At 43.0% G+C, this 26903-nt stretch overlaps 1 protein-coding gene across 2 annotated transcripts in view; it reads left to right on the top strand.

Annotated features, from left to right (window-relative positions):
* The window catches only part of LRP11 (LDL receptor related protein 11), a 49983-nt gene that overhangs the window by 18248 nt on the left and 4832 nt on the right, over nt 1–26903 (top strand). For both annotated transcript variants that reach the window (XM_068984874.1, XM_068984873.1), the window contains exons 3-6: nt 8907–9048; nt 13344–13469; nt 14262–14468; nt 24291–24386. In XM_068984874.1, the coding sequence (XP_068840975.1) occupies nt 8907–9048; nt 13344–13469; nt 14262–14468; nt 24291–24386 (571 nt within the window). The remainder of the gene's footprint in view (nt 1–8906; nt 9049–13343; nt 13470–14261; nt 14469–24290; nt 24387–26903) is intronic.

The following is a 26903-nucleotide window of genomic DNA, read 5'->3' as shown; positions in this document are numbered from 1 at the left end:
AACAGTATGGTTTTTTCCCCCCTTTCAGAGATACAGGATAATATGTTTATTTGAGAATTACTCAAATTTAGTAACCTTAACAAACAGTGAGTTTGAAAGTAACAGTGACACTTTTGTAATTAAGTCCCATTCAGGCCCCTTTTGTATTAACTCAAGAAAACAGTTATAGTTCCACTGATTCATTTCCTGGGGACCACCAGTTTTCCACTGGTTTCCAGACACTCTCCCCCTCCCATACATACACACCCCTCTGGAGATCTAAGTATAATATGTTTCTTTTGGAATTACTTAACAGATTTGGTAAGTTTAGAAGCAACAGTGACACTTTTATAAGTCCCACACAGTCCCCTTTTGTAATCACCCAAGGAAGCTGAGTTCCACTGATTCATTTCTTGAGGACCATCATTTTCCCACTGGTTTCTGGACAGTGTTTTGGGTTTTTTTTTTTTTTTCCCCTCTCTTTTTTTTTTTTCCTAAACAGGACTTTTTTGAAAAGTGAAGTTTCTTTTTTTTTTTAAGACATTTATTTTATTTATGGGCTACTCTTCCTTGCGGTGCTTGGGCTTCTCATTGCGGTGGCTTCTCTTGTTGCTGAGCATGGGCTCTAGGGTGTGCAGGCTTCAGTCGTTGATGTGTGTTCTCAGGAGTTGCAGCCTGAAGGCTCTAGACATGGGCTTAGTAGTTGTGGCACATGGGCCAAGTTGCTCTGAGACACACAGGATCTTCCCAGACCAGGAATTGAACTCATGTCCCTTGTAATGGTCCTGGAGAAGGGAATGGCAATCCACTCCAGTATTCTTGCTTGGAGAATCTCATGTACTGAGGAGCCTGGCAGTCTACAGTCCATGGGGTTGCAAAGAGTTGGAATTGACTGAGTGACTAAGCACCCTTGCACTGGTAGGCAGATTCTTAACCACTGAATCATCAAGGAAGCCCCCCCAAAGTGCGAGTTTTTCTCTGAAAAACCAGAGAATAGTGGTTTCCTGGAGGTGAGAGCAAACAGAAGGGGAGACAGAGAAGCAAAAAAAAAAAAAAAAACCCACCATATGTCAGGGCACCAAAACAGATATGGACCTCGGCAAAATTTCACCTACATTACTGCCTCTCAGCTATTTTATTCACCTGAAAATTTTAATAAAAGGCAAAAAAAGTTACAGCAGCCCACAGGGCATTTTTGACACACAAAAGATTATCAAGGCTGCAAATTTCCTAAGAAACATCTGGGGATAAGTTGGTGTACATGTATGAATATTCTGTGGTGGCTTTAAGGATTTCTTTGTATCTTGTTTCAAGAATGAACGGTAATGTCAGTCAGTAGGAAAAAAAAAACACACCTTACCCCCCAACCCACAGCAAACCCTAGGATTTACTGTTCCACTTAAACAGGAAGATACATGAGAACATAATGGATGAATAATTCATACTTGTTTTGTTTCAAAGTTAACCTGGAGCCTTGAGGCAGACTACTCTTTAGGCATGAATTTTTTTTACACAGTAGCTCAAGACCTTCAATATTTAACTGCTTTTTTTTTTTTCCTTTAAGAAAAAATACTTGTTAGAAAAGGTTTAAAAGTAATCTCCCTGGGGAAAAAAAAATAGGTATTACCTCATGAAAAATAAAACTGAGTAAGCTGAGTTGTGAAAGCTCTACTCCAATAGCAGCAGGAGCTTTGTAGTCTCTTTCCTGGTCAGGAACACTAAATTTACAGCACAGTAGGCTTCTGGCATCACAAAATCTGCAGTCAGTCTGGGCTTCCAGGTCCTCTTGCATTTAAACCTGACTTCCTGTCACTCTCTTTCAAAGGTCCTGGCACTTCTATTTTGGTGTGGGTAGTGGGGTGAGGATGGGGTGGGGGAGAGCTTTTAGAGGTTTTAAGGGACTCTGTGTGTGTGTGTGTGTGTGTGTGTGTGTGTGTGTGTGTGTGTGTAAGGAGTATCTGACCTTTTTAGACCACAACAGGCAGCTGTGGTTCAGAAATGATTCTTGGAATAAGAATGCAGAAGGCTTAAAGCTCTGCTAAGTTGCAGGATATAAAATCAACACACAGAAATCCCTTGCATTCCTGTACACTAACAATGAGAAAATAGAAAGAAATTAAGGAAACAATTCCATTTACCATTGCAATGAAAAGAGTAAAATACTTGAGAATATATCTACCTAAAGAAACAAAAGACCTATATGTAGAAAACTATAAAACACTGGTGAAAGAAATCAAAGAGGACACAAATAGATGGAGAAATATACAGTGTTCATGGATCGGAAGAATCAATATAGTGAAAATGAGTATACTATCCAAAGCAATCTATAGATTCAATGCAATCTCTATCAAGCTACCAAGGTATTTTTCAGAAAACTAGAACAATTAATTTCACAATTTGTATGGAAATACAAAAAAACCTCGAATAGCCAAAGCAATCTTGAGAAAGAAGAATGGAACTGGAGGAATCAACCTGCCTGACTTCAGCCTCTACTACAGAGCCACAGTCATCAAGACAGTACGGTACTGGCACAAAGACAGAAACATAGATCAATGGAACAAAATAGAAAACCCAGAGATAAATCCATGCACCTATGGACACCTTATGTTCAACAAAGGAGGCAAGAATATACAATGGAGAAAAGACAATCTCTTTAACAAATGGTGCTGGGGAAACTGGTCAACCACTTGTAAAAGAATGGAACTAGAACACTTTCTAACACCATACACAAAAATAAACTCAAAATGGATTAAAGATCTAAATGTAAGACCAGAAACTATAAAACTCCTAGAGGAAGACACAGGCATAACACTCTCCAACATAAATCACAGCAGGATTCTCTGACCCACCTCCCAGAATATTGGATATAAAAGCAAAAATAAACAAATGGGACCTAATTAAAATCAAAAGCTCCTGCACAACAAAGGAAATTCTAAGCAAGGTGAAAAGACAGCCTTTGGAATGGGAGAAAATAATAGCAAATGAAGCAACTGACAAAGAATTAATCTAAAAAATGTACAAGCAACTCCTGCAGCTCAATTCCAGAAAAATCAGTGACCCAATCAAAAAATGGGCGAAAGAATGAAACAGACATTTCTCCAAAGAAGACATACAGATGGCTAACAAACACATGAAAAGATGCTCAACATCACTCATTATTAGAGAAATGCAAATCAAAACCACAATGAGGTACCATTTCGTGCCAATCAGAATGGCTGCGATCCAAAAGTCTACAACCAATAAATGCTGGAGAGGGTGTGGAGAAAAGGGAACCCTCTTACACTGTTGGTGGGAATAGAAACTAGTACAGCCACTATGGAGAACAGTGTGGAGATTCCTTGAAAAATTGGAAATAGAACTGCCATATGACCCAGCAATCCCACTGCTGGGCATACACACCAAGGAAACCAGAATTGAAAGAGACATGTGTACCCCAATGTCCATTGCAGCCCTGTTTATAATAGCCAGGACATGGAAGCAACCTAGATGTCCATCAGCAGATGAATGGATACGAAAGCTGTGGTACATACACACTGGAATATTACTCAGCCATTAAAAAGAATACATTTGAATCAGCTCTAATGAGGTGGATGAAACTGGAGCCTATTATACAGAGTGAAGTAAGTCAGAAAGAAAAACACCAATACAGTATACTAATGCATATATATGCAATTTAGAAAATAGTAACAATAACCCTGTATGTGAGACAGCAAAAGAGACACAGATGTATAGAACAGTCTTTTGGAATCTGTGGGAGAGGGCAAGGGTGGGATGGTTTGAGAGAATGGCATTGAAACATGTATATTATCATATGTGAAGCAAATCTCCAGTCCAGGTTCGATGCATGATACAGGGTGCTCGGGGCTGGTGCACTGGGATGACCCAGAGGGATGGGATGGGGAGGGAGGTGGGAGGGGGGGTTCAAGATGGGGAACACATGTACACCCATGGCAGAGTCATGTCAATGTATGGCAAAACCAATACAATATCATAAAGTAATTAGCCTCCAACTAAAATAAATAAATTTATATTAAAAGAAAAAAAAAGCTCTGCTAACTCAGAGGTAGGATTCTACAGCGACTACAAGCATGGAATTTGGAATCATATGCTGTGTTGTGCTGTCCTTAGTTGCTCAGTCATGTCCAACTCTTTGTGACACCACGGACTGTAGCCCACCAGGCTCCTCTGTCCATGAGGATTCTCCAGGCAAGAATACTGGAGTGGGTGGCCATGCCCTCCTCCAGGGGATCTTCCCAACCCAGGGATCGAGCCCAGGTCTCCCACACTGCAGGCGAATTCTTTACCATCTGAGCCACCAGGGAAGGCTAAGAATACTGGAGTGGGTAGCTTATCCCTTCTCCAGGGGATCTTCCCAACCCAGGGATCAAGCCCACATTTCCTGCATCTCCTGCATTGGCAGGCAGACCCTTTATTTGGGGCTATGCTGGGTCTTCATGGCTGCACAAGGGCTTTCTGTAGTTGTGGCAAGTGAAGCCTACTCTTCGTTTTGGTGCCCAGGCTTCTCACTGCAGTGGCTTCTCTCATCTTAGAGCATGGGCTCTAGGGCACATGGGCTGCAGTAGTTACGGCATGAGGGCTCACTTGCCCCATGACAAGTGGAATCTTCCCAGACCAGGGATTGAACCTGTGTACCTTGCATTGACAGGAAGATTGTTAACCACTGGACCACCAGAGACATCCCCATTTGCTCTATTTCTATGTCTACATATGTTTCTACACACTGTCAGCAGTTAACTTTGCTCAACCCCTTGGATTTTATATGCTGCTTCTTTGTGCCTCTAGCCCTTCTTCCTAAGTTTGTAAGAAGATGATTATTCTCTGATTGGGCTGAGATAGAGGCAAAGAGTTGGACACGACTGAGCAACTAACACTTTCACTACTCTTGTTTTGACTAGGAAAATAAAGACAATTGAGTTCGTTTTGCTTCTTTTATGAAATTTTGGGTCATATCTGTGATGAAAAGTAAATAGAAAAAGGAACACATAACTAAAGAACAGAACCTAAGCATGTCCATCTGAATTATCTAGACAATTGTATTAATAATAGCAATTTATGTTCTGGCCTCTGTTGGTCAATTTAGCTGCCCCCTTGTCTCTTTCAGCCTGTGTGTGTGCTGGGTTGATGGCACTGGATTACAACAAGAATCTTGATGGCCTTCAAACCACTAACAGAGTTCTCTGTTTTGCAAGCTGACATGAGGCAGAAAGCTAGCATGCCTTTGGGTTCATTGGTTCAATGGAATTTCTTACTAAAATATTTTGTATGACGTTATCTTGTCACTACTTATGACAATTTGCCCAATGCCTTATATACTTTAAAAGCAACTGTGGGGGTGAGGGGAATAGACAGGTAGTACTTGTTTTGTAACCAAGTGTTGTACTAATAATCATGTATGTATATATGTGTGGTATATAAAGAAATGCAAATGTATGTTCCTTGCCACTAAATTACTATTTTAGGGAGGTGCAGTGGAGCCAGAATAACAGACTGAGTTATACATTGATTTAGCTAGAGGCTGACCATCAAAGCCTCTGTTACTATAGAACAGATCCTGGGCTGAGATTAGAAGTTCTTTGTTTTATTAAAGGTAATGTATCTTTCAAGTTACAAATTGGGTGTGTTGTGGTACTTCCAAGCAGCTAAGACTCTGAGCTTCCAGTGCTCGAGGGTGTGGTTCGATTCCTGGTTAGGGAATCCCAGATGCCCTGGGGCTTGGCCAAAAAAAAACAAAAAACAAAAAACAAAAATTGGACATGTTGCGTATACATCTGTGTGTATGTGTGTGTGTATGTGTGTGTGTATGTAAATGCTTCCCAGTGTCATAAATGTGAGGAGACGTCTAGAAACGCCTGGATGCTTGGAGGGAAATCATCTATCTTACAGTTCTATATATTTTTATATTGATGCTGAAGAAAGATAGCATTTGTTAGCTAAATAACTAAACTAAAAAGGACCAGGGAATTAAAAGTACAGATTACTTTGTATAAAATAAATAAGCTACAAAGATGTATTGTACAGCACAGAGAATATAGCCAATATTTTATAGTAACTATAAATGGAGTAGTTATTGACTCACTATGTTATACACCTGAAATTTATCTAATATTATACATCAACTATACCTCAATTAAAAAAAAAAGCACGTCAAGCTATGTCACAAAGGAAAGTGAAGTGGCTCAGTCATGTCCGACTCTTTGCAACCCCGTGAACTGTAGCCTATCACGCTTCTTCGTCCATGGGATTTTCCAGGCAAGACTACTGGAGTGGGTTGCCATTTCCTTCTCCAGGGGGTCTTCCCAACCCAGGGATCAAACTTGGGTCTCCCGCATTGTAGGCAGACACTTTACTGTCTGAGCCACCAGGGAAGTCTTTCTTGGTGGTCCAATAATTAAAACTCTGCATTCCCAATGCAGGGCATTCAGTCGCTGGTTAGGGAACTAAGATCACTAATGCCACACACAAAAAAAATTAGCTTAAAAAAATAATCAAATCAAATTAGTGTTTTGCCTTTTACAGCTTAAAAACTTGAAAGTGTTTTCTGTATCCAGGAAATAAAACCACAGAGGGAAAAAACAACGTGAAATGAGGAAATCCAAAAGTCAAAAGTGTTTGCTTCCTTTTCTCTCTGGGTCTGGGAGACAAGATGAAACAGCAAACTCTTTAAATAAATTGCTGCACAAGAAGGGGCAAGAAGCCTTTCGTAGAAGAATTTTCACAGGAGACTAAGAGGATCTTGTTGACTTTTGCAGTTATCAAAATAAATCTCACACAAAGCTCTTGGTATTAAGTTACTGTACTTAGTTTCTGCTCACAGAGGAAAGGCCTGCAGGTGTGGACCGGTGCCAATTGCAAAGCCTTCTTCGGAGGCCCTTCAGGCAAGATCCAGTCTCTGCCAGCTGTTGTCAGCATCCACCTTTTCTATTGGTGCCCAAACCCAGCAGCTCTCAGAGCTTTCCCATGGATACAATCGTCACCACGCCAATGGGTAGCTGAGTGGCAAAATCTGACGTACCTGTCCTTCCCCTCTCAGCAGACTTTTCAAACTCGATTTATCTGAAAAAGTTTTTGAGACAAACTTCTATATAACTCGGCTATATTTACTAGAGTGCTCTTGCCCCATAAAGGCCAGAGGGAAATTTGGGTCATTAAAAACCATATTAAGGGATTTCCCTGGTGGCTTAGTAGTGAAGAATCTATCTGCCAATGCAGTACACACAGGTTCGATCACCTAGTCTGGGGAGATCCCACATGCCATGCACCACAGCTCCTGAGCCTATGCTCTAGAGCCCCGGGGGAGTGATGTGCAGCTACTTGAGCCCGGAAGCCCATGTGCCTTAGAGCCTTCGTAGTGAGAAGCCTGAGCACCACCACTAGAGCAAGGCCTGAGCAGCAACAAAGACCCAGCTGTTGCTGTTGTTGTTTAGTGGCTAAGTGGTGTTGAACTCTGCGACCCCATGGACCACAGCGTGCCAGGCTTCCTTGTCATTTGCTATCTCTCAAAGTTTGCTCAGACTCATATCCATCAAGTCAGTGATGCCATCCAACCATTTCATCCTCTGACCTCCCCTTCTCCTCCTGCCGTCAATCTTTCCCAGCATCAGGGTCTTTTCCAAGGAGTCAGATCTACACATCAGGTGACTGCGAGAACCCCATGAACAGTACAAAAAGACAAGAAGACCCAGTACAACCAATATATAAATAAAATTATTTTGAAAAACCATATTAATCCTGCCAAGTGAATAAGGACAACTAGAGCTGCCATTTAATAAAGACTGTCAACTCACACACACAAAGGAAGAAAGCAGGGAAGGGTTATTTCATTTGAAAAGACTGAAATTAGCATGCACCCAGGTCTGGATCTGGATCCAGTCTTTCCTGCCGCAGAGAGGAGGTACCTAGGAAGGCCACAGGGAGCCTTCAGAGCCGAGGAGGACAGATGGCCCCCTTAGAGGGGGGTGCTCTGTCCTTCCAGCCCCAGAGTTGGGAAGAGGCTTCCCGGAGAAGGCCCAGCCTGCTGAGGTGTAGTTGGACACTGGCACACTGAGGTGTTGACATCCAGAAGCCCAGTACCTCACTCACCTTCACAAAAATCTGACCAGGGCTTGGGTGAGGCTGATGTCTGTGTGGATGCCCCACCCAGCCCCCAGACTCAGTGCTTCCCTGGTCTCTTAAAATCTCCATTAACTTCATCTGGGCCTCACTCAGCGTCCCCCATTCACAACCACACTCTGACTCAGTCCTCCCATCTACCCGGTACACTTGGGGTGGCAAACCTCCAGGCTGCTGGCCTTCAGCAGTCTTAGGTCTGAGCTCGGGCAGACCAGCTGGAGCAGAGGACAGAGCCTCTCTCTCTCACACACGTTGCTTGAGGATGCAGGGCTCCCGTCAGCACGCTCCAGTGTGGTTATCACCCGCCCCCGAGTTCCCCTGCGTCCCTGTCTAAGTCCCAAGAAGCAATAAACAGTGGTGTCACCTGCCACATAGCTGCCGCCTGGTACGGCCTGCCTGATTCTAAGCCAGAGTCAGAGACAGCGAGAGTCTGCCCAGCCACCTCCTCCGGGCAGATCCGCACTTCACTACCTGCCTGGCCACCCTTTCCCTTTGGCTTAGCCACGCCCCTGTGGCCATAGGGAGGGGTCATAATGACCCTTCCCTTGCAACCATATGAGTGGGGGTGGGAGGGAAGTTTCCCAAAGAAAGGGGGTGTCAGGCCCCAAACCCATTGGAACTCAATCTCCTGGCCAGCCTGCCAAAATTGTGTGTGATCAGTATTCTGAGACCTAAGACCAGGAGTGGAGAAGGGGGTCATAGGACTGCTCCAAGGATGGCACTGATTTCCAGCTCAGGAGGATGTCAGATTCTGTGCTTCAGGCTCTTAACTATGATGTTTCCTGTTTGGGTATCAGGTGCCTCAGTCCGGAACCCTGAAGCTGTCCCACCTGCGGGAAGGAACATACACCTTTCAGTTGACAGTGATGGACACTGCTGGACAGAGGAGCTCCGACAACATCTCAGTGACTGTGCTTCCCGTGGCCTTCTCCACAGGAGGTGAGAAGAAAGCCCTTCCCTCACATTCATGGTGGCCAACAGAGGCCAGGCTGTGGATGGAAGGGTGGTATTAAACTGGCATTTTAGGGGTTTCCCTGGCGTCCAGTGGTTGAGGCTTCATCTTCCAGGGCAGGGATTGCAGGTTCCATCCCTGGCCGGGGAGCTAAGATGCCCACATGCCTTGAGGGCCAAACACCAAAACACAGAACAGAAGCGAGGGCTTCCCTGGTGGCTCAGTGGTAAAGAATCCATCTGCCAATGCAGGGGACACAGGTTCTATCCCTGGTCCAGGAAGATTCCCACACACGGCGGAGCAACTAAATTGTACCCAGAAGCCACATCTACCGAGCACACGTGCAGCAACTACTGCAGCCTGCATGCCCCAGAGTCCGTGCTCTGCAACAAGGGCAGCCACTGTGACGAGGAGCCCTCACACCAGAGCTAGAGAAAAAGCCCGAGCAGCATTGAAGACCCGGCCCAGTCAAAAATAAATAAATAAAATTATTTTTAAAAACCAGAAGCAATATTGTAACAAATTCAATAAAAGAAAAAAACTTTTAAAATGGTCCACACTTTTAAAAAAATTGCCATTTTATATCCTAGCTGGGCAATATAATGGGCCCTTCCATTTTATTTTTGGCTGTTGCTGAATGGGAAAATCTTAACTAAAAATATGATTACAAAACTAGGCTCCACCATGTTTCATGTTAAGTGATACTGCTGGAGTAGGGCGGAGTAGAGTGGAGCACTTTACACTCCAGGGGATGACAATAGGCTATGTGAGTCACAGGGCCTTAGAGATGCCCCATCTTTCCTTGACTCAGTTTCGTAAAAGACATCTGGGTTTCCCAGGAGAAGGTGGGGACCACCCTCATATTTAAAGGAGGGTGGGCTAGTTGATACTATGTTCAAAGAACGCAGCTAAGAGGTAGACTTAAAACAAATTAAAACATATACAGTGCACATGTCAATTTAAAAGGACTGATGAAAACTTTTCATGGACACTTTACACAGAAGCACAGATACATTGATAATATAGCTCGACGTATATATAATGGTTCCCACATTCTGTTGCTCACTGTAAACTCATTTCTCTCATTTATCTGTTTCTTGCTTTCCCAAACATCTACAGTTCTAAGATTAGCTCATTAAGTTAAAAAAAATGTAAATGGAACTTGGCGGCACTAAAACTATAGAGGTATTGCAGAGATTGTGTGTGTGTCTAGAGTCCTGTCTCTGTTGGGGGATACTTTCTCAGCATCTGCCGTGAATGGCAACTGTGTGCAAGGAGGCGAGCATGGGTGCTGAGTTCCACAGACCTGATCCCCAGCCCTGATTAGTGACCCTTCACTAACCCTGGCTCTAGCAAACTTGTAGCCTGCCTCCTATATCCTTGATTCCTCCATATTTCAATCACAATCATGTGAGCAGTCGGGAGAAAGAATAAAATGATTGGATTTGCTTGTACTTTGGCTGACCTTGTCTTCCACCAAAGACAAGGGTCAGTGTGCATGTTAGAAATGAAGGAAAGAGACTTTAGAGTTCTAAGAACTCTGCCACCTTGGTAATTTGCCTTCCACAAAGATCCAGTGCTAACAAGATACAGATACTAGCAACATTCAAGATTAGGTCGGCTGGCTTTCCTTGTGGTCTGGCAGTTAAAAATCCACCTGCCAATGCAAGGGACACGGGTTTGATCCCTGGTCCAGGAAGGCTGCACATGCCTCAGAGTAACTAATCCCTGCCATGTGCCACAACTACTGAAGCCCACATGCCCTAGAGCCCATGCTGGGCAACAAGAGAAGCCACCACAATGAGAAGCCCTCACACCCAACTGAAGAGTAGCCCCCCTTCTCCGTAATTAGAGAAAGACTGAGCACAGCAACGGAGACCTAGTGCAGCCCAAAATAAACAAGTAAATCTTAAAAAAAAAAAAAATCAGGTTGGCTCACTCCTGTTCAACCACGGTTCGATTTGACCTGGAGGAAGGAAGGGTGGCTGCAAATAAGTATCCCCAACTCCAGTCCAGTAGAGGATTTTGAGTCGGCGATGGAGAATGAGCCAGCCAGCATCCCAGTCCGTATTGGAGCAAGGCCTTATTTGTGGATTTACTGCAGCTATACAGAAGAGCCAGTTACCTAGAACAAACCTGGCAATGCTGACTGTGCACTAGGGCAGGAAGTAGGGTAGGTGGCGAGTACAAAACAATGGCATCCAGTCCAGCTGAGGTCACAGCCAGTGGGGAGGTGCTGAGCTCGGAGGGCTGTGCTCCTGGGAACAGGGCTCCCCAGCCAGGGACCAAAGTGCTCCTGGGCAGCTGTCAGCCCTACAGAAATCAGCAAAGGGAGAAATGGCCTGAGCTGATGGAGGCAAAGGGCTGACATCAACCAGCTACTTGTTGCATTGATTTATTTACCCTGGCCAGTCTTCTGGGCTCCCAAGGCAACTAGAGAGCAGCCAAGTTGCCAGTTGTACATTTCTGGCCTTTCTCAAGATGACAAAAGTGTATTTGAAGCTGCAGAGGGTGATATGATTCACCTCTTTTTACTGAAAGGCCAGGTGGGTGAAATAGGCTTTATGTAGGGCTTCCCTGGTGGCTCAGATGGTAAAAAAAAAAAAAAAAAAAAATCTGACTGCAATGTGGGGGACCAGGGTTTGATCCCTGGGTTGGGAAGATCCCCAGGAGAAGGGAATGGCAACCCACTCGGGTCTTACTGCCAGGATAACCCCATGGACAGAGGAGCCAGGTGGGCTACAGCCCAGGGGAATCACAAAGAGTCTGACCCAACTGAGCAACTTTGAGAGATAGAGATCTTATGTATGTAACTTTATACAGAAAATAAAAAGAGTTCTGTTGTGTTAACTGTCTTCTGGAATCACCCACTGGTTAGATTGGAATAACAAACTGAATTAAAGTTAATAAGACACCACATGCTTCTGCTGCTGCTGCTGCTGTTTAGTCACTAAGTCGTATCTGACTCTGCAAACCCATGGATTGTAGCCCAAAACAGGCTCCTCTGTTCATGGGATTCTCCAGGCAAAAATACAGGAGTGGGTTGCCATTCCCTTCTCCAGAGGATCTTCCCGACCCAGGGTTCAAACCCGAGTCTCTTGCATTGGCAGGTGGATTCTTTACCACCAAGTCACTTGGGAAGCTATAGGACACCACATAGAGACGTTGAAAATGAGAGATGGGGATTGAGAAGGCTTCTGTCCCCTTCATTGTATACATAGATCTTGCAGCTAGCTTGCTTTCTGGTAATCAAAGATGGCAAATTCTGTAGTAAACAGGCAAGCACATACCCTTGTTTCTATGATTTGGATATAGAGGCCATATATTTTCAAGCTTTGCAAAAAATAATCTAGTCAAAATGAATAAAAATCAAGCAACAATCTCAGAGAGCAAGCCAACAGACACTTCCAAGATAACCCAGTTATGTGGTCTCCATATAGAATCCCCCACAGACAGTCAAGACATTTTTTAAGATGTAAAAGAAAATATCAGAACTTATATTTGTATTCATTTTTAATCTTCTTTACATTTTCAGTCTATTTTATGACATGTATTAAAATAAAATATGTTCCTACGGTGGCACATGTGTATGATTTATAGATGGGAGATATAGATAGTCAAAAAAAGTCCGGAGACCACAGATCCAGAAATACATGGATAAATTGTTCATGTGGATCTGTCTCCATAGTTACCAGGGAGTCAGGGGGCACAGGTTAGATCCCTGGTCAGGTAGCTAAGATCCCACATACCTTGGGGCCAAAACACTAAAACATAAAACAGAAACAATATTGTAAACATTCAATAAAGACTTTAAAAATGGTACACTTAAAAAAAAAAAAAAACGAGTATCTCTGATAAAATAGGGTCAGCCAGCCAAGTGCTGTGCAGAGGGTGAACCCGTGTTAAGGGGCCTGCTGAGGATCTGATGGGTGAACAAATGAATGCAGAGAGAGTCACCTGAAGGAGGAAACTGAGAGCTGGATGGGGAAGCCCGCAGCTGCTGCTGCTCTGTTCCCACCTCTTTAGCACTGTTGGCTTGGAGAAGGACCCTAAGACGAAAAGCCCATGGTGATTCCTGAGAGTTCAGTCAGGAGGGTCAGGAAGGAACCCCCTAACCTTTCCAGAACCTACTGCTGCCGCACAGACTGTTAGGTGTTCCCTCATTACCTGCATCTCCTTACCCAAAGGCATTCCATCATACACACGGTCTCGGTTAATCCTGACACGGTGGAAGCCCTTTCCTTTCCTGCACTCCTGTGACTTGAGACTTGTTTACATACAGGATGCCCGAGTGTCTGCTCACGCTACCATTTCTTTTGTGATGATGGCTGTTGCATTGACATCACGTTGGCTTGCGACGGAGTGGAGCAGTGTCCTGACGGGTCTGATGAAGCTTTCTGTCAAAATCGTGAGTCACCTGCATCACGTTTGGGGGTAGAAGGGATGTCTGTATTCTGACAGTAAAGGCACACTCGGCAGTGTTCTTTTTCTGCTGGTTTCAGTGTAAGTTCATGTGAACAAGCTATGCCTTAAATTCAATGAACATTTCCTGTAAATCTTTAATGCAAATTATAAATGTCAAATTTTTGTATTATTTAACATTTTACGAGATAGTTTTCAATTTTCTAAGAGTCTTCCCCATCCTAAAAAGGCTGTTTAGCATACGCTTTTTAAAAAACTAAAATGAGTTAATGTTTTGTTTTGATAGATTTTTTTTTAGAAAAGTTATGACATTAGGGTGTCACTAGGTCAGAGCTGTAAATCGGTCTTGTGAATCTGAGCAAACTCGGGGTGATAATGAAGGACAGGGAAGCCTGGCATACTGCAGCTCATGGGGACATAAGTCAGACATGATTTAGCAACTGAAAAACAACAATGTGTACATAAACACCGCAAGAAAGGAAGACGGGCTGTGAAGAGTTGACTGAAGAACTGGAAGTACTTGAATGAAGAACTTGAAGAAGGGAGACTTATCTCAGAACTTTAGGCTGAAGTGTATCTTTGTCTATTTCTTTATGAGAATTTTCAGAAAGCTAATTCTTAAAAGAGAACTGGTTACTTATTTGGAAACAAGAGCTAGTAGTTTGCTATGAGGCTCTGAAATATCTTAGATGATATGCTTTAAATCTGTTGCAAATGTTGTGGTTTTAGGTGAAGGTCAGGGGAGACACCTAACTGATAGCAGTTCTCTCACTCTCAGCGAGCGTTAACCGAAAGATGGTGACCCACACAACCACGGCACAGCCTAGAGCCACGGGACCAAGCGCAGATGCAGGCCAGAGTGCGTCGCTAGAAAAGTCTGAGGAAGCTACCACCCCCAAACAGCCACCTGAATTATCAACCTCAGAGAAGAGTAATCATTCCACCTTTTGGGGACCAGAAAGTCGCATTGATCTTGAGATGCCAGGTAAGGACTTGAAGCCAGTTTTCTCAAAGAGTCTCATTTTCTATGACACTTGGCTCGAAGTAAGCCTCTATTTGAAGAGTGTTAAGGACATACCTTAAAAGAAAGGACAGACTTAAAGCAAATGATTTGGCCAAAAAGAAAAAAACCTGACATTTTTGCTGATTATTTATAGCAAGGAACACCTATTAAATACATTCATACATATGTACATATAACGAGGAGATCAAACAAGTCAGTCCTAAAGGAAATCAACCCTGACTATTCATTGGAAGGACTGATGCTAAAGCTGAAGCTCCAATACTTTTGCCACCTGATGTGAAGTGCTGACTCCTTGGAAAAGACCCTGATGCTGGGAAAGATTGAGTGCAGGAGGAAAAGGCGACAACAGAGGATGAGATGGTTGAATGACATCACTGACTCAATAGACATGAGTTTGAGCAAACCTCGGGAGCTAACGAAGGACAGGGAAGCCTGGCCTCCATTCATGAGGTTGCAAAGAATCGAACACGACTTAGCGATGGAATAAAATACATACTCCAGAGGTATCAATACATTTATTGTTAATAAGGTGGAGTTTAAAAGTTTTAACACCTATGTTAAAGGAAACTAATGCCCTAAGTGCTAAATTTTAGGTTATTGTGAGGTGAAACAGTATAGCCCCTACATGTTTATGTAAATCCTCTTCACACTAAGCAAGCAAAAGTAAAGAAAATAATGTGCTATGTTGAAAAAGTAGCATGTGCTAGCAATTCAGTTTCATGCCTCCAATTTAACTAAATCTATCATCTTTTTTTAAAAGATCGCTAATAATGTTTTAAAATACATTCATACTCCTAAAGCATTACAGGATTCTCTTAAAAATTTTTTTACACTGTTATATTTGAATAGTTATATGACATAGGAGAGAGAAATATAGATGATCACATTTCTGTATGCTTTTGTGAATGTCTTTCAGAACTCAAACTGCATACATTTTACCAAAGTCTGTTCTTCTGTCATTGCTAAGTCATGTCTGATTCTTTTGTGACCCCATGGACTGTAGCCTGCCATGCTTTTTTGTCCATGGGATTTCCCAGGCACGAATATTGGAGTGGGTTGTCATTTCCTTCTCCAGGGGATCTTCCAAGCCCAGGGATCAAACCTGTGTCTCCTGCATTGGCAGGCAGATTATGTACCACTGAGTCACCAAGGAAGCCCAGAAAGGGACAAACCAAGGATTGAGCTTCAAACTTGAGGGCAGGATTAACACCACAACTGACCAGAGTAGGTTGCATGGAGAAAAAGTAAGTAGAAAAGGCCTTTGCGCACATGCGTGCTAAGTCACTTCAGTGGTGTCCAACTCTTTGTGACCCTATGGACTGTAGCCCACCAGGCTCTTCTGTCCATGGGGTTCTCCAGGCAAGAATACTGGGTTGCCATGCCCTCCTCCAGGGGATCTTCCTGACCCAGGGATCAAACCAGTGTCTCTAACTTCTCCTGCATTGGCAGGTGGATTCTTTACCACTAGCACCACCTGGGAAGCCCACAGCAAAGGCCTTTGTGTAAGGCAGATCGCATTATCTTTTAGCAGCTTGGCCAGGATCTGGACTAGAGGGTGTTGGGTGGGCTTGCTTCTGCTCCTGAGGGCCAAAGGCTGGCAATGCCAGCAGCGCAGTGGGGAGTGCACTCCTGGCAGGGCTCCTGTCGCCTGAGTGCCAAACAGCCCCCACACATCAGCTTTCCCAGCCGTTTCCTTTATAACCTTCCCAAAGACCTGGTGACTGATGGAAAGACAGAAAGCACCCAGCACCTTGATCATCAGACCCCCTGTTAGTACACCCTTCACATTTAAGTAAGAAACAATATCAAGGGCCTGCCTGTCTCCTTTCTCTTCCACACTGGTCCATTATCTTTTCTCAATCAGACAAGAGGCCGAACTGCACAGACAAAATATTACCAAAATAGTCTCTCACTATTTCAGAAACTTCTTTATAAAACTATTTTGTTCATTATAGAAGATCCAGAAGATGCAAATAATGAAAATGGAAATAACTTAAAATATCACCCTTTTATTGACATTAACTTCTAATATTTCCTTCTAATCTACTTTGTAAATTTATCTACAAAGTTATCTACTTTGTAAATTTTAAAGTGCTTTGATACAAATATATCTACAAAATACCCTACAAAAGATTTTAAAACAAAACAAAAAAAGCAAAACCTTGGTCATACCACAGATATCTTCGTTCCCCAAATAGGGATTGAACCCACAGCCTCTGCACTGGAAGGGCAGAATCTTAATAACTAAACCATTAGGCAAGTGCCCTTCAGAGACCTGCTTTATCTATTCCTTGCTGGTACTGCCACCTAATGGGAGAACTTTGTCACTTCATACAAGGCTTGGACTTTGTCTTAATCCATTTTCTCCATATGAAATATTTATATGGAGAAGAGAGCTACCTAAGGAGCAGAGTCGGGGGATGGGGGGGGGGGGTGCGGAGAGCAGGTGTCTTTGGCAGCAGGGATGAAGCTGACCGACTGAACGAAGTTCTCAGAAGCCACAGCAGGTGAACTCCTGCTCCGTCACTTTCTTGGAGAGGCATGTGTGAACGTGAATGAATTAGCTGAAAACAGAGTGGAGACCCAAGGCCCTCCTTCCTGAGGTCCAGTCCCGGCTCTGTGTTTAGAACCCTGAGGACTTGCTTCATGTCTCTGAGCCTCAGTTTCCTCATTGGTTAATATGGGTTTCAGTGATAACCCCGAAGGCTCTGTCTAGCCTGGTGTCTGTTTCAGGGAAGAGAAATTACCATAAACTCATGCAGGCCTCCATAAGCCCTAATGCATGCTAGATCCTGCTCTGTGATCCCAGTTCTGCCTCCTGTGGGAGCGGGGGATGGGGGACGGGTGGGGGTGGGGGAAGACAGCTTCAGAATCATTTTGCAAGTAATGCTCCAGGCTGCCACCATTGGTGAATGGGAGTTGACACCCAATCTGAAATATATTTTTAGCTCTCCTTATTTGGGGGTTGGGGGGGGGGGGTCATTCATCCCATGACTCAGCAGCACAGGGGATCTTTTTATCCAACCAGGGATGGAACCAGTGCCCCCTGCAGTGGAGTGCAAAGTCCTACCCACTGGACTAGCAGGGAAGTCCCTGCATCTCTATTTTTTTCTTTTTAATAATAAACCTTTGACTTGGGCTGTGAAGGTGTAAAGAATGGAGTTTCATAGATGCAGCGAGAAAATATCCAGTTATTATTTCTACTACATATTATTTTTCCTAATCACTAAAGTAAAATGTATTTACTGTAGAAAATTTGGAAAATACAGAAAAATATGAAGAAGTAAAATTATCTAGCAAAACTCACCACTAACAATTTGTTGCATTTTCTCCCAGTTCAGTCACTCGTGTTCGATTCTTTGCAACCCCATGGACTGCAGCATGCCAGGCTTCCCTGTCCATCACCAACTCTCAGAGCTTGCTCAGATTCATGTCCATCGAGTCTGTGATGCCATCCAACCATCTCATCCTCTATTATCCCCTTCTCCTCCAGACTTCAATCTTTCCCAGCATCAGGGTCTTTTCCAGTGAGTCAATTCTTTGAATCAGGTGGCCTAAGTATTGGAGCTTCAGCTTCAGCATCAGTCCTTCCAATGAAAATTCACAACTGATTTCCTTTAGGATGGACTAGTTGGACCTCCTTGCAGTCCAAGGGACTCTCAAGAGTCTTCTCCAACACCACAGTTCAAAAGCATCAATTCTTCAGCACTCAACTTTCTTTATAGTGCAACTCTCACATCCATACATGACCACTGGAAAAACCATAGCTTTGACTAGACTGACCTTTGTTGGCAAAGTAATGTCTCTCCTTTTTAATATTCTGTCTAGGTTGGTCATAGCTTTTCTTCCAAGGATCAAGGGTCTTTTAATTTCATGGCTGCAGTCAGCATCTGCAGTGATTTTGAGGCCCCCCCAAAATAAAGTTTCTCACTGTTTTCATTGTTTCCCCATCTATTTGCCATGAAATGATGGGACCGGATTGCATGATACTGGTTGTTTAACGCTAAGTTTTAAGCCAGCTTTTTCACTCTCCTCTTTCACTTTCATCAAGAGGCTCTTTAATTTTTCTTTGCTTTTTGCCATAAGGGTGGTGTCATCTGCATATCTGAGGTTATTGATTTATCCCAGCAGTCTTGATTCCAACTTGTGCTTTGTCCAGCCCGGCATTTCACGTGATGTATTCTGCATATAAGTTAAATAAGCAGGGTGACAGTATACAGACTTGACATACTCCTTTCCCTATTTGGAACCAGTCTGTTGTTCCATGTACAGTTCTAACTGTTGCTTCTTGACCTGCATACAGATTTCTCAGGAGGCATGTCAGGTGGTCTGGTATTCCCATCTCTTGAAGAATTTTCCACAGTTTTTTGTGATCCACAACAAAATGTATATACAGACACATGTACATTTATTCACTTATAACAAAATTAGGATGTTATTTTACAAAATATTTTTCTCACTTATGAATATTTTCATGTTATTAAATGTCCATCAAATTCACAAAATTATTACATCCAGGGTAGAAATTCCCTGGTGGTCCAGTGGTTAGGCACAAGTTCAGTCCCTGGTCTGGGTACTAAGACAGCCAAAATATTTTTTTTTTTAAGTCCAGGGTAAAGAAAATGGGAAGAAAAGAACAGAGCCTTGAAAGTGTTAGAAGGGGCCTCCCACAATGTGTGGTTTCTGTTTGGACAGCAGCCCCCATTTCCTTCCTCTTCCGTCACCCTGAACCACCAGACTGGAATCCACAGCCCCTGACTTCTGTGATTTGAAATTATGTTATACTCAGCATAATACAAATAGGTTTAAAAATGCATTGTTGGGGACTTTTCCTGGTGATGCCGTGGATAAGAATCCACCTGCCAGCGCAGGAGACATGGGTTCGATCCCTGTTCTGGAGAGATCCCACATGCCGCAGAGCAACTAAGCCTCTGAGCCACAACCACTGAACCTACTCACCTTAAAGCCCAAGAGCCGCAACTACTGAAGCATGCATGCCTAGAGCCTGTGCTCCACCACAGGAGAAGCCACTGCAGTGAGAAGCCCACACACCACAACAAAAAGCAGCCCCCACTCGCCACACCAGAGAAAGCCTGCACAAAGTGATGAGGACCCAACCCAGTCATTAAAAAACTTTAATGCATCATGGTTAGTGACCTATACCAGTGTTTTACAAGGATCATCAGCTAGTACAGTAAATACAGACAAGCTGATTTTTCTGCTCCCTCCTTCCCACACAGGCTTGGGAGGATAAATAAGACTTAACTCACTGAAGACGTGCTAAAGAGATACGAAGATTAATACTAATGATGTAGTATAGAAAGTAATGAGATGAAGTTTTTTAATCTACCACATTGGCAAAGGTAAAAACATAATAATAATAATAATATTTATAAGTGTATAGAGAAGTATCTCACCTACTTTTGGTGGGATTCAAATTAGTACAGTCTTCCAGAGGGCAGTTTCTGAAGCCTTGTATGTATACCTTGATCCAGTTAGCCTGCTGTTAGGAATTTATGCCAAGCATGTTGCTAAGGATGAAGCTAAGGGTGTGGGCGAATATTCAGTCCCACTGGTGAACGCATGCTCTGTACTCTCAGAGCCGCAGCGGGGCTGGCATTTGCTCGTGACGCAGAGGCACAATGGCTGGATTGTTTCTGGGGTGGTTGCAGCTGTAAGGCCTGTTCTCTGTGTGGTCCAAGTAGTCTGTTAACAAGGCAGTCCTCTTGTGTGGACCCAGCTGAAGGAAAGACATCTGGTTTCCAGTTCTGCAGATTAGCTAGAAAAATGTTCGGGTATCCCCATTCACACTGAATCTGGGTTTTTTCTTTTTAATAATTAAATTTTTTATTCCATGCTGTAGCAACCTTCTTCCATTTGCTGACTACTCTAATAACTTTTTAATTGGAGAAGAATTGCTTTACAACATTCTGCTGGTTTCTGCCATACATCAACATGAATCAGCCGCAGGTACACATATGTCCCCTCCCTCCTGAGCCTCCCTCCTGACTCTGAATCTGGATTTCTTTTTTAAACTAGAATACATGTTCATCCCAGCAGGTTAGCCACATGTTTTAAGGATCCAGATTAAAGCATGGACTTAGGAGAATGCACAACTTCTGTATGGATGTGAGGGGGTTTGCCTGTACTTTCTTGAATTCCCTTGCTAAATATGCCAAAGCCTCGTTGTTAGACTTATCTCTGGAGGTAACGAGTGAGCAACTTCGATCTTTGGATTATCATGGAAAGTATTTTATTCAGAGAGGACATTCTCACAAAGGATATTTAAAGGGTTTCTTTTCTTTTTTTTTTTTTCACATGCCCCATATTTCATGTTTTCATTCTGAATAGTCTATTGTCTTCCTGCATGGTGGTGGGAATCAACTGGATTCTCAAATGAATGGAAGATTTAGTTAAAGAAATGTACTTGTCACAAATGAAGATAATCAGATGGCTATTTCCACAAACTTATTTTGAAAGGAGTAGGTCCTCTTTCATTGACCTAACTTCTTTGGAAAATATCATCTAATGAGCTGTAATCAGCAGATGCATTTAAATATACTCAAGTATTCTGGTACATTCTTTGGCATTGCCTTTCTTTGGGATTGGAATGAAAACTGACCTTTTCCAGTTCTGTGTCCACTGCTGAGTTTTCCAATTTGCTGGCGTATTGAGTGCAGTAATTTGACAGCATCATCTTTTAGGATTTGAAATAGCTCAACTGGAATTCCATCACCTCCACTAGCTTAGTTTGTAGTGATACTTTCTAAGACCACTTAACTTCACATTCCAGGATGTCTGGCTCTAGGTGAATGATCACACCATCGTGGTTATCATGAAGATCTTTTTTGTATAGTTCTGTGTATTCTTGCCATCTCTTCTTAATATCTTCTGCTCCTGTTAGATCCCATCCCATTTCTGTCCTTTATTGTGCCCATCTTTGCATGAAATGTTCCCTTGGTATCTCTAATTTTCTTGAAGAGATCTCTAGTCTTTCCTATTCTATTATTTTCCTCTATTTCTTTGCACTTATCACTGAGGAAGGCTTTCTTATCTCTCCTGCTATTCTTCGGAACTCTGCATTCAAATGGGTATATCTTTCCTTTTCTCCTTTACCTTTTAAGTCTTTTCCTTTCTCAGCTGTTTGTAAGGCCTCCTTGGACAACCATTTTGCCTTTTTGAATTTCTTTTTCTTGGGGATGGTCTTGATCACTGCCTCCTGTACAATGTCATGAACCTCCATCCACAGTTCTTCAGGCACTCTGTTTATCAAATATAATCCCTTGAATCTATTTGTTAAAGAAAGGCAATAACAAAGAATGTTCAAACTACCTCACAATTGTACTCATCTCACTCCCTAGCAAAGTAATGCTTAAAATTCTCCAAGCCAGGCTTCAACAGTACATGAACTGTGAACTTCCAGATGTTCAAGCTGGATTTTAAAAAGGCAGAAGAACCAGAGATCAAATTGCCAACATGTGTTGGATCACTGAAAAAGCAAGAGAGTTCCAGAAAAACATCTACTTCTGCTTTATTTACTACCCCAAAGCTTTTGACTATGTGGATCACAACAAGCTATGGAAAATTCTTAAAGAGAAGGGAATACCAGACCACCTGACCTGCCTCCTGAGAAATCTGTATGCAGGTCAAGAAGCAACAGTTAGAATGGGACATGGAACAATAGACTCGTTCCAAATTGGGAAAAGAATACGTCAGAGCCATATATTGTCACCCTCCTTATTTAACTTTTATGCAGAGTACATCATGAGAAATGCTGGCTCGGTGAAGCACAGGCTGGAATCAAGATTGCCGGGAGAAATATCAATAACCTCAGATGTGCAAATGACACCGCTCTTATGGCAGAAAGTGAAGAAGAACTAAAAAGCCTCTTGATGAAAGTGAAAGAGGAGAGTGAAAAAGTTGGCTTAAAACTCAACATTCAGAAAACTAACATCATGACATCTGGTCCCAGTTCTGTTCAGTTCAATTCAGTTGCTCAGTTGTGTCGGACTCTTTTTGCCCCCATGGACTACAACATGCCAGGCCTCCCTGACCATCACCAACTCCCAGAGTTTACCCAAACTCACGTCCATTGAGTTGGTGATTCCATCCAACCATCTCATCCTCTGTCGTCCCTTTCTCTTCCTGCCCTCAATCTTTCCCAGCATCAGGATCTTTTCCAATGAGTCATCTCTTCGAATCAGGTGGCCATAGTATTGAAGTTTCAGCTTCAACATTATTCCTTCCAATGAACACTAAGGACTGATCTCCTTTAGGATGGACTGGTTGGATCTCCTTGCAATGCAAGGGACTCTCAAGAGTCTTCTCCAACACCACAGTTCAAAAGCATCAATTCTTCGGCACTCAGCTTTCTTTATAGTCCAACTCTCACATCCATACATGACCACTGGAAAAACCATAGCCTTGACTAGATGGACCTTTGTTGGCAAATTCATGTCCCTGGTTTTCAATATGCTGAAGAAGCTTTAAAGTTTTTTGTTTGCTTCTTCATAAAATTCCCGACATCAGCAGATCACTTCTGATTCATTTCCATTGAGCATTTTATTTTGCAAAAGTCTCACCTGAAATTACACTTCAGCATAAGGAAACTCCCAGAGAAGGCGATGGCACCCCACTCCAGTACTCTTGCCTGGAAAATCCCATGGACGGAGGAGCCTGGTAGGCTGCAGTCCATGGGGTCAAGAAGAGTCAGACACGACTGAGCGACTTCACTTTCACTTTTCACTTGCATGCATTGGAGAAGGAAATGGCAACCCACTCCAGTGTTCTTGCCTGGAGAATCCCAGGGACGGGGGAGCCTGGTGGGCTGCCGTCTATGGGGTCGCACACAGTCAGACACGACTGAAGCGACTTAGCAGCAGCAGCAGCATGAGGGTAACCCCACTAACTCATTCATTATGATATTGTCAATATCATTAAGCACACAAGTGCTATGAATTCCTAGATGGCAGATAATAGAATGACACAGCCATGGCTCATCAGAACCTGAGATGAAAATTCTAAGATTTAATCTTCTATTACATTTGCTCTCAGGAGTATGTTATAACTGAATAGAACAGTTAAACAATGAACAAGCTATCATTAAGTCAGAAGTGCTGGTTTCCACCAACAAGCAGTTAGACACATCTGAGTTTGAATCTCAACCCTATGACTCACTGATTACTTGAATGAAGCCAGGTTAGGACTGAACCTCTCTCAGACTAGCCAGAAAAAAAAAAAGGCAGCAGAGCTATTAATGCCTGCCAAACAGCGTTGAGGTAAGAAAGTGAAGTGGCTTTGTGAGTGACTTATGTGTGCTCACTGTTGAGTTCCTAAAGAAAAAAATGTTTCTGGACTGTTTCTGCCTTCTATGGTATAAAGTCCAACCCTAACCCTTGACTTTTCTAGCTGAGCTTTTTCCTTCCTTCTCTGGGTGCAGGGGTAGGGGTGGGGGTGGAGTGAGGGGTAAGTTCTGGAGTGGTGAGTTTGTTTCCCATCTCCGTCCAATGGTTTTTCACTAGCCTCACCTCTGCTGTATTCAGTTGGTCACATTGGTTATCTCGTGTTTTAGTATCAAACATAGGCCTATGTTTATTGAAGAAATAAAGCCTGTAAGTCCTTTCTTTAAGCCCTTCCTTAATATATATATAATATATATAATATAATAATATATTGATTAATATTAATATTAATATATATTAATATATATATGAGGCTATATTTTCATGTCTATTTCCTGAAGTTTCTGATGCACCTTCAATATGTTTTATTTATTTTCCACAGATGGTGGTTCCTCAGGGAAGAACAGAAAAGAGGAAAATTATATTTTTGAGTCAAAGAGCAATCGAGGAGGAGGGGAACACCCAGCCCCAGAAGCAGGTAAATGCTCACCTTGGAAATTCATTGCAGAGTCAGAACAATTGCAGAACCATGTATCCTGTAGTTGAGCTTATTAAGTGAATCTGCAAGAATTCATGACAAGAACAGGGCATATGGGTTGGAAAAATTGTGTATTCTCATCTTCTATATCACACCTCATCTTGGGGATCTTGCACTAGTATCTTCACAGCTTTGGTCCTCAGCTTTCTGTTCTCTGAGTTGACTGGAATGGATGATCACTACAGTCCCTTTCCAGGGGTAACATTCTGTGGAATGAGTAGGTACTCAGGACACAGTGGTTAAGAACATGCGCTCTAGGATCAGATGCCAAGGTTCAAATCCCCTGCTCCATCACTAACTCCATGACCAGTTATCTTCTCTCTCTGTGTCTCAATTTCCTCATTGGTCAGATGGGCGTGATAACTATACCTGCCTCACGGGGCTGTTAGGGAGAATAGATAGGACATCACTATAGAGCTTTTAGCATATTGCTTGGCTCATGCAATAAGCCATATAAATGATGGCTATTACGACTGTTATTTGTGATCAACAAGGGCAGAGGTGTTAGAGTATACTGTTCTCTCTCCAAGTGCTTCAGTGACAAGAGACGGAAGACACAGAAATGGGAAAAGGGTGCAGGAGGTAGAGGGGATATTTGGTAAGTAGAAGAAGAATACTGTAATTTCATGGTTTTGGTTATTTTTAACTAGATAGGAAACACTTTCAACATAGTCCTGTAGAAAGTTAGATTTTGATCCTAAATCTCACAAACTAATCAGTAAAATAAAATTTAGGAGAACCAAATATTATTAAGCTACAGATCTAAACACTGAGAAAACATTCTTTTTATCCTAGAAGTAGTCTTGTAACAATGGTCACATATAATTTGTTAATAAAATCGTTAAATAATACATAAATTTTTAATAATAAATAAAATTTTAAATAATAAATAATAAAATAATCCAGATGTCAAGTATCTAGATGCTGCCCAGTCTGCAGACCTGCTGGACTTTGCTGTCCGAGGATATTTGAATAAAAAGAGCCTGTTGGACTTCCCTGGTGGTCCAGTGGTTGAGAATCTGCCTACCAATGCAGGGGACGCCAGTTCGATCCCTGATCGGGGGAGATTCCACATGCTGTGGAACAATTAAGCCTGTGCGCCACAGCAAGAGAAGCCACCACAATGCAAAGCCAGCGCTGCGCAACCAGAGAGTAACTGCCTTTGCTCACAGCAGCAGAGACCCAGTGCTGCAGCTAAAAAATAAATTAAAGAGGAAAAAAAGAGCCTGCCCCCTGCCAACAGACACAGAGAACAGGGCTCGCCCCTCGCCTCCATGGCCAGGTGTGTCCAGAGACCTTTGGTTCTAACTGCCCAGTGCCTGTCCTAATTGTTACATACCTGAGTGTCACTCCCACTCTTATGAACAGAATACCCAGTTCATCTACTTAACTCATTTCTGAGAAAACTAGCATGGTGTGTTTTAGAAGAGAATGTGTGTGTGTGTGTGTGTGTGTGTGTTAAGTCTCTTCAGTCATGTCCAGTTCTTTGAGACCCCATAGACTGTATCCTGCCAGGCTCCTCTGTCCATGGGATTCTCCAGGAAGAATATTGGAGTGGGTAACCATTCCCTTCTCCAGGGAATCTTCCAGACCCGGGGACTGAACTCTCCTCTCCTGCATTGGCAGGCAGATTCTTTACCACTGAGCCACTTGGGAAGCTGTATCTGATTTTGGCAAACAGAAAATCCCCTTAGATTATATGCTGTTTTATGATTGCCATATCTCCCTCTGAGTCCCATTCTTGGGACTGGGGTCTTCAATCATAGCTCTCTTCTGAAGCCTAAACGCTGGTGTTCATCTTCAAACAAGTCACATGTGTTTAGAAAGGCAGCCTGTAATCATTTTCCTTCCCTGAACAAGCAGAACTGGGGCTGGGTGTTGGGATCCAGTTTGTAAGAAATGGTTCTAGATTCCTAGGGTTGACCAAAGTCTCCTTTGTATTCAGTTCCTTTATAACCTATCCATCTTTGTGACTAGTACCAGAAGATGCAGGGAAACTGACACCTTCAGGGCCAAACTGAGCCCTTTCAGAACTTCTTTCCTCAGGGTCACCATTAGGAAACTGGAATGTATGCACCAGCTCGAGAGTCAAATTCTAGATGGTTGGTTTATCACAGACTTTTATTTTTTACAATTCTCTTCGGGAATACTGTGCATGTATGCTCAGTCGTGTCCAACTCTGCAACCCCATGGACTGTGGCCTCCTAGCCTCCTCTGTCCATGGGATTTTCCAGGTAAGAATACTGTAGTGGTTGCTATGTCCCTTTCCAGGGGATCTTCCCAACCCAGGGATCAAACCCATGCCTCCAGCTTCACCTGCTTTGGCAGGCAGATTCTTTGCCACTAAGCTACCTGGGAAACCCTTGGGAATACTGGACTCACTCAAAACACTGTTTTGTATCAGGAGTCACTGATGCAACCTCTTCATCCCATCCTCCAGAACCCAGACAATTCCAG

Source organism: Capricornis sumatraensis, chromosome 13 (genome assembly GCF_032405125.1).
Source record: "Capricornis sumatraensis isolate serow.1 chromosome 13, serow.2, whole genome shotgun sequence".
In the NCBI taxonomy this organism is placed as follows: domain Eukaryota; kingdom Metazoa; phylum Chordata; class Mammalia; order Artiodactyla; family Bovidae; genus Capricornis; species Capricornis sumatraensis.
The sequence above is the reverse complement of the archived record's forward strand: the minus strand, read 5'-3'. Positions and strand labels throughout refer to the sequence as shown.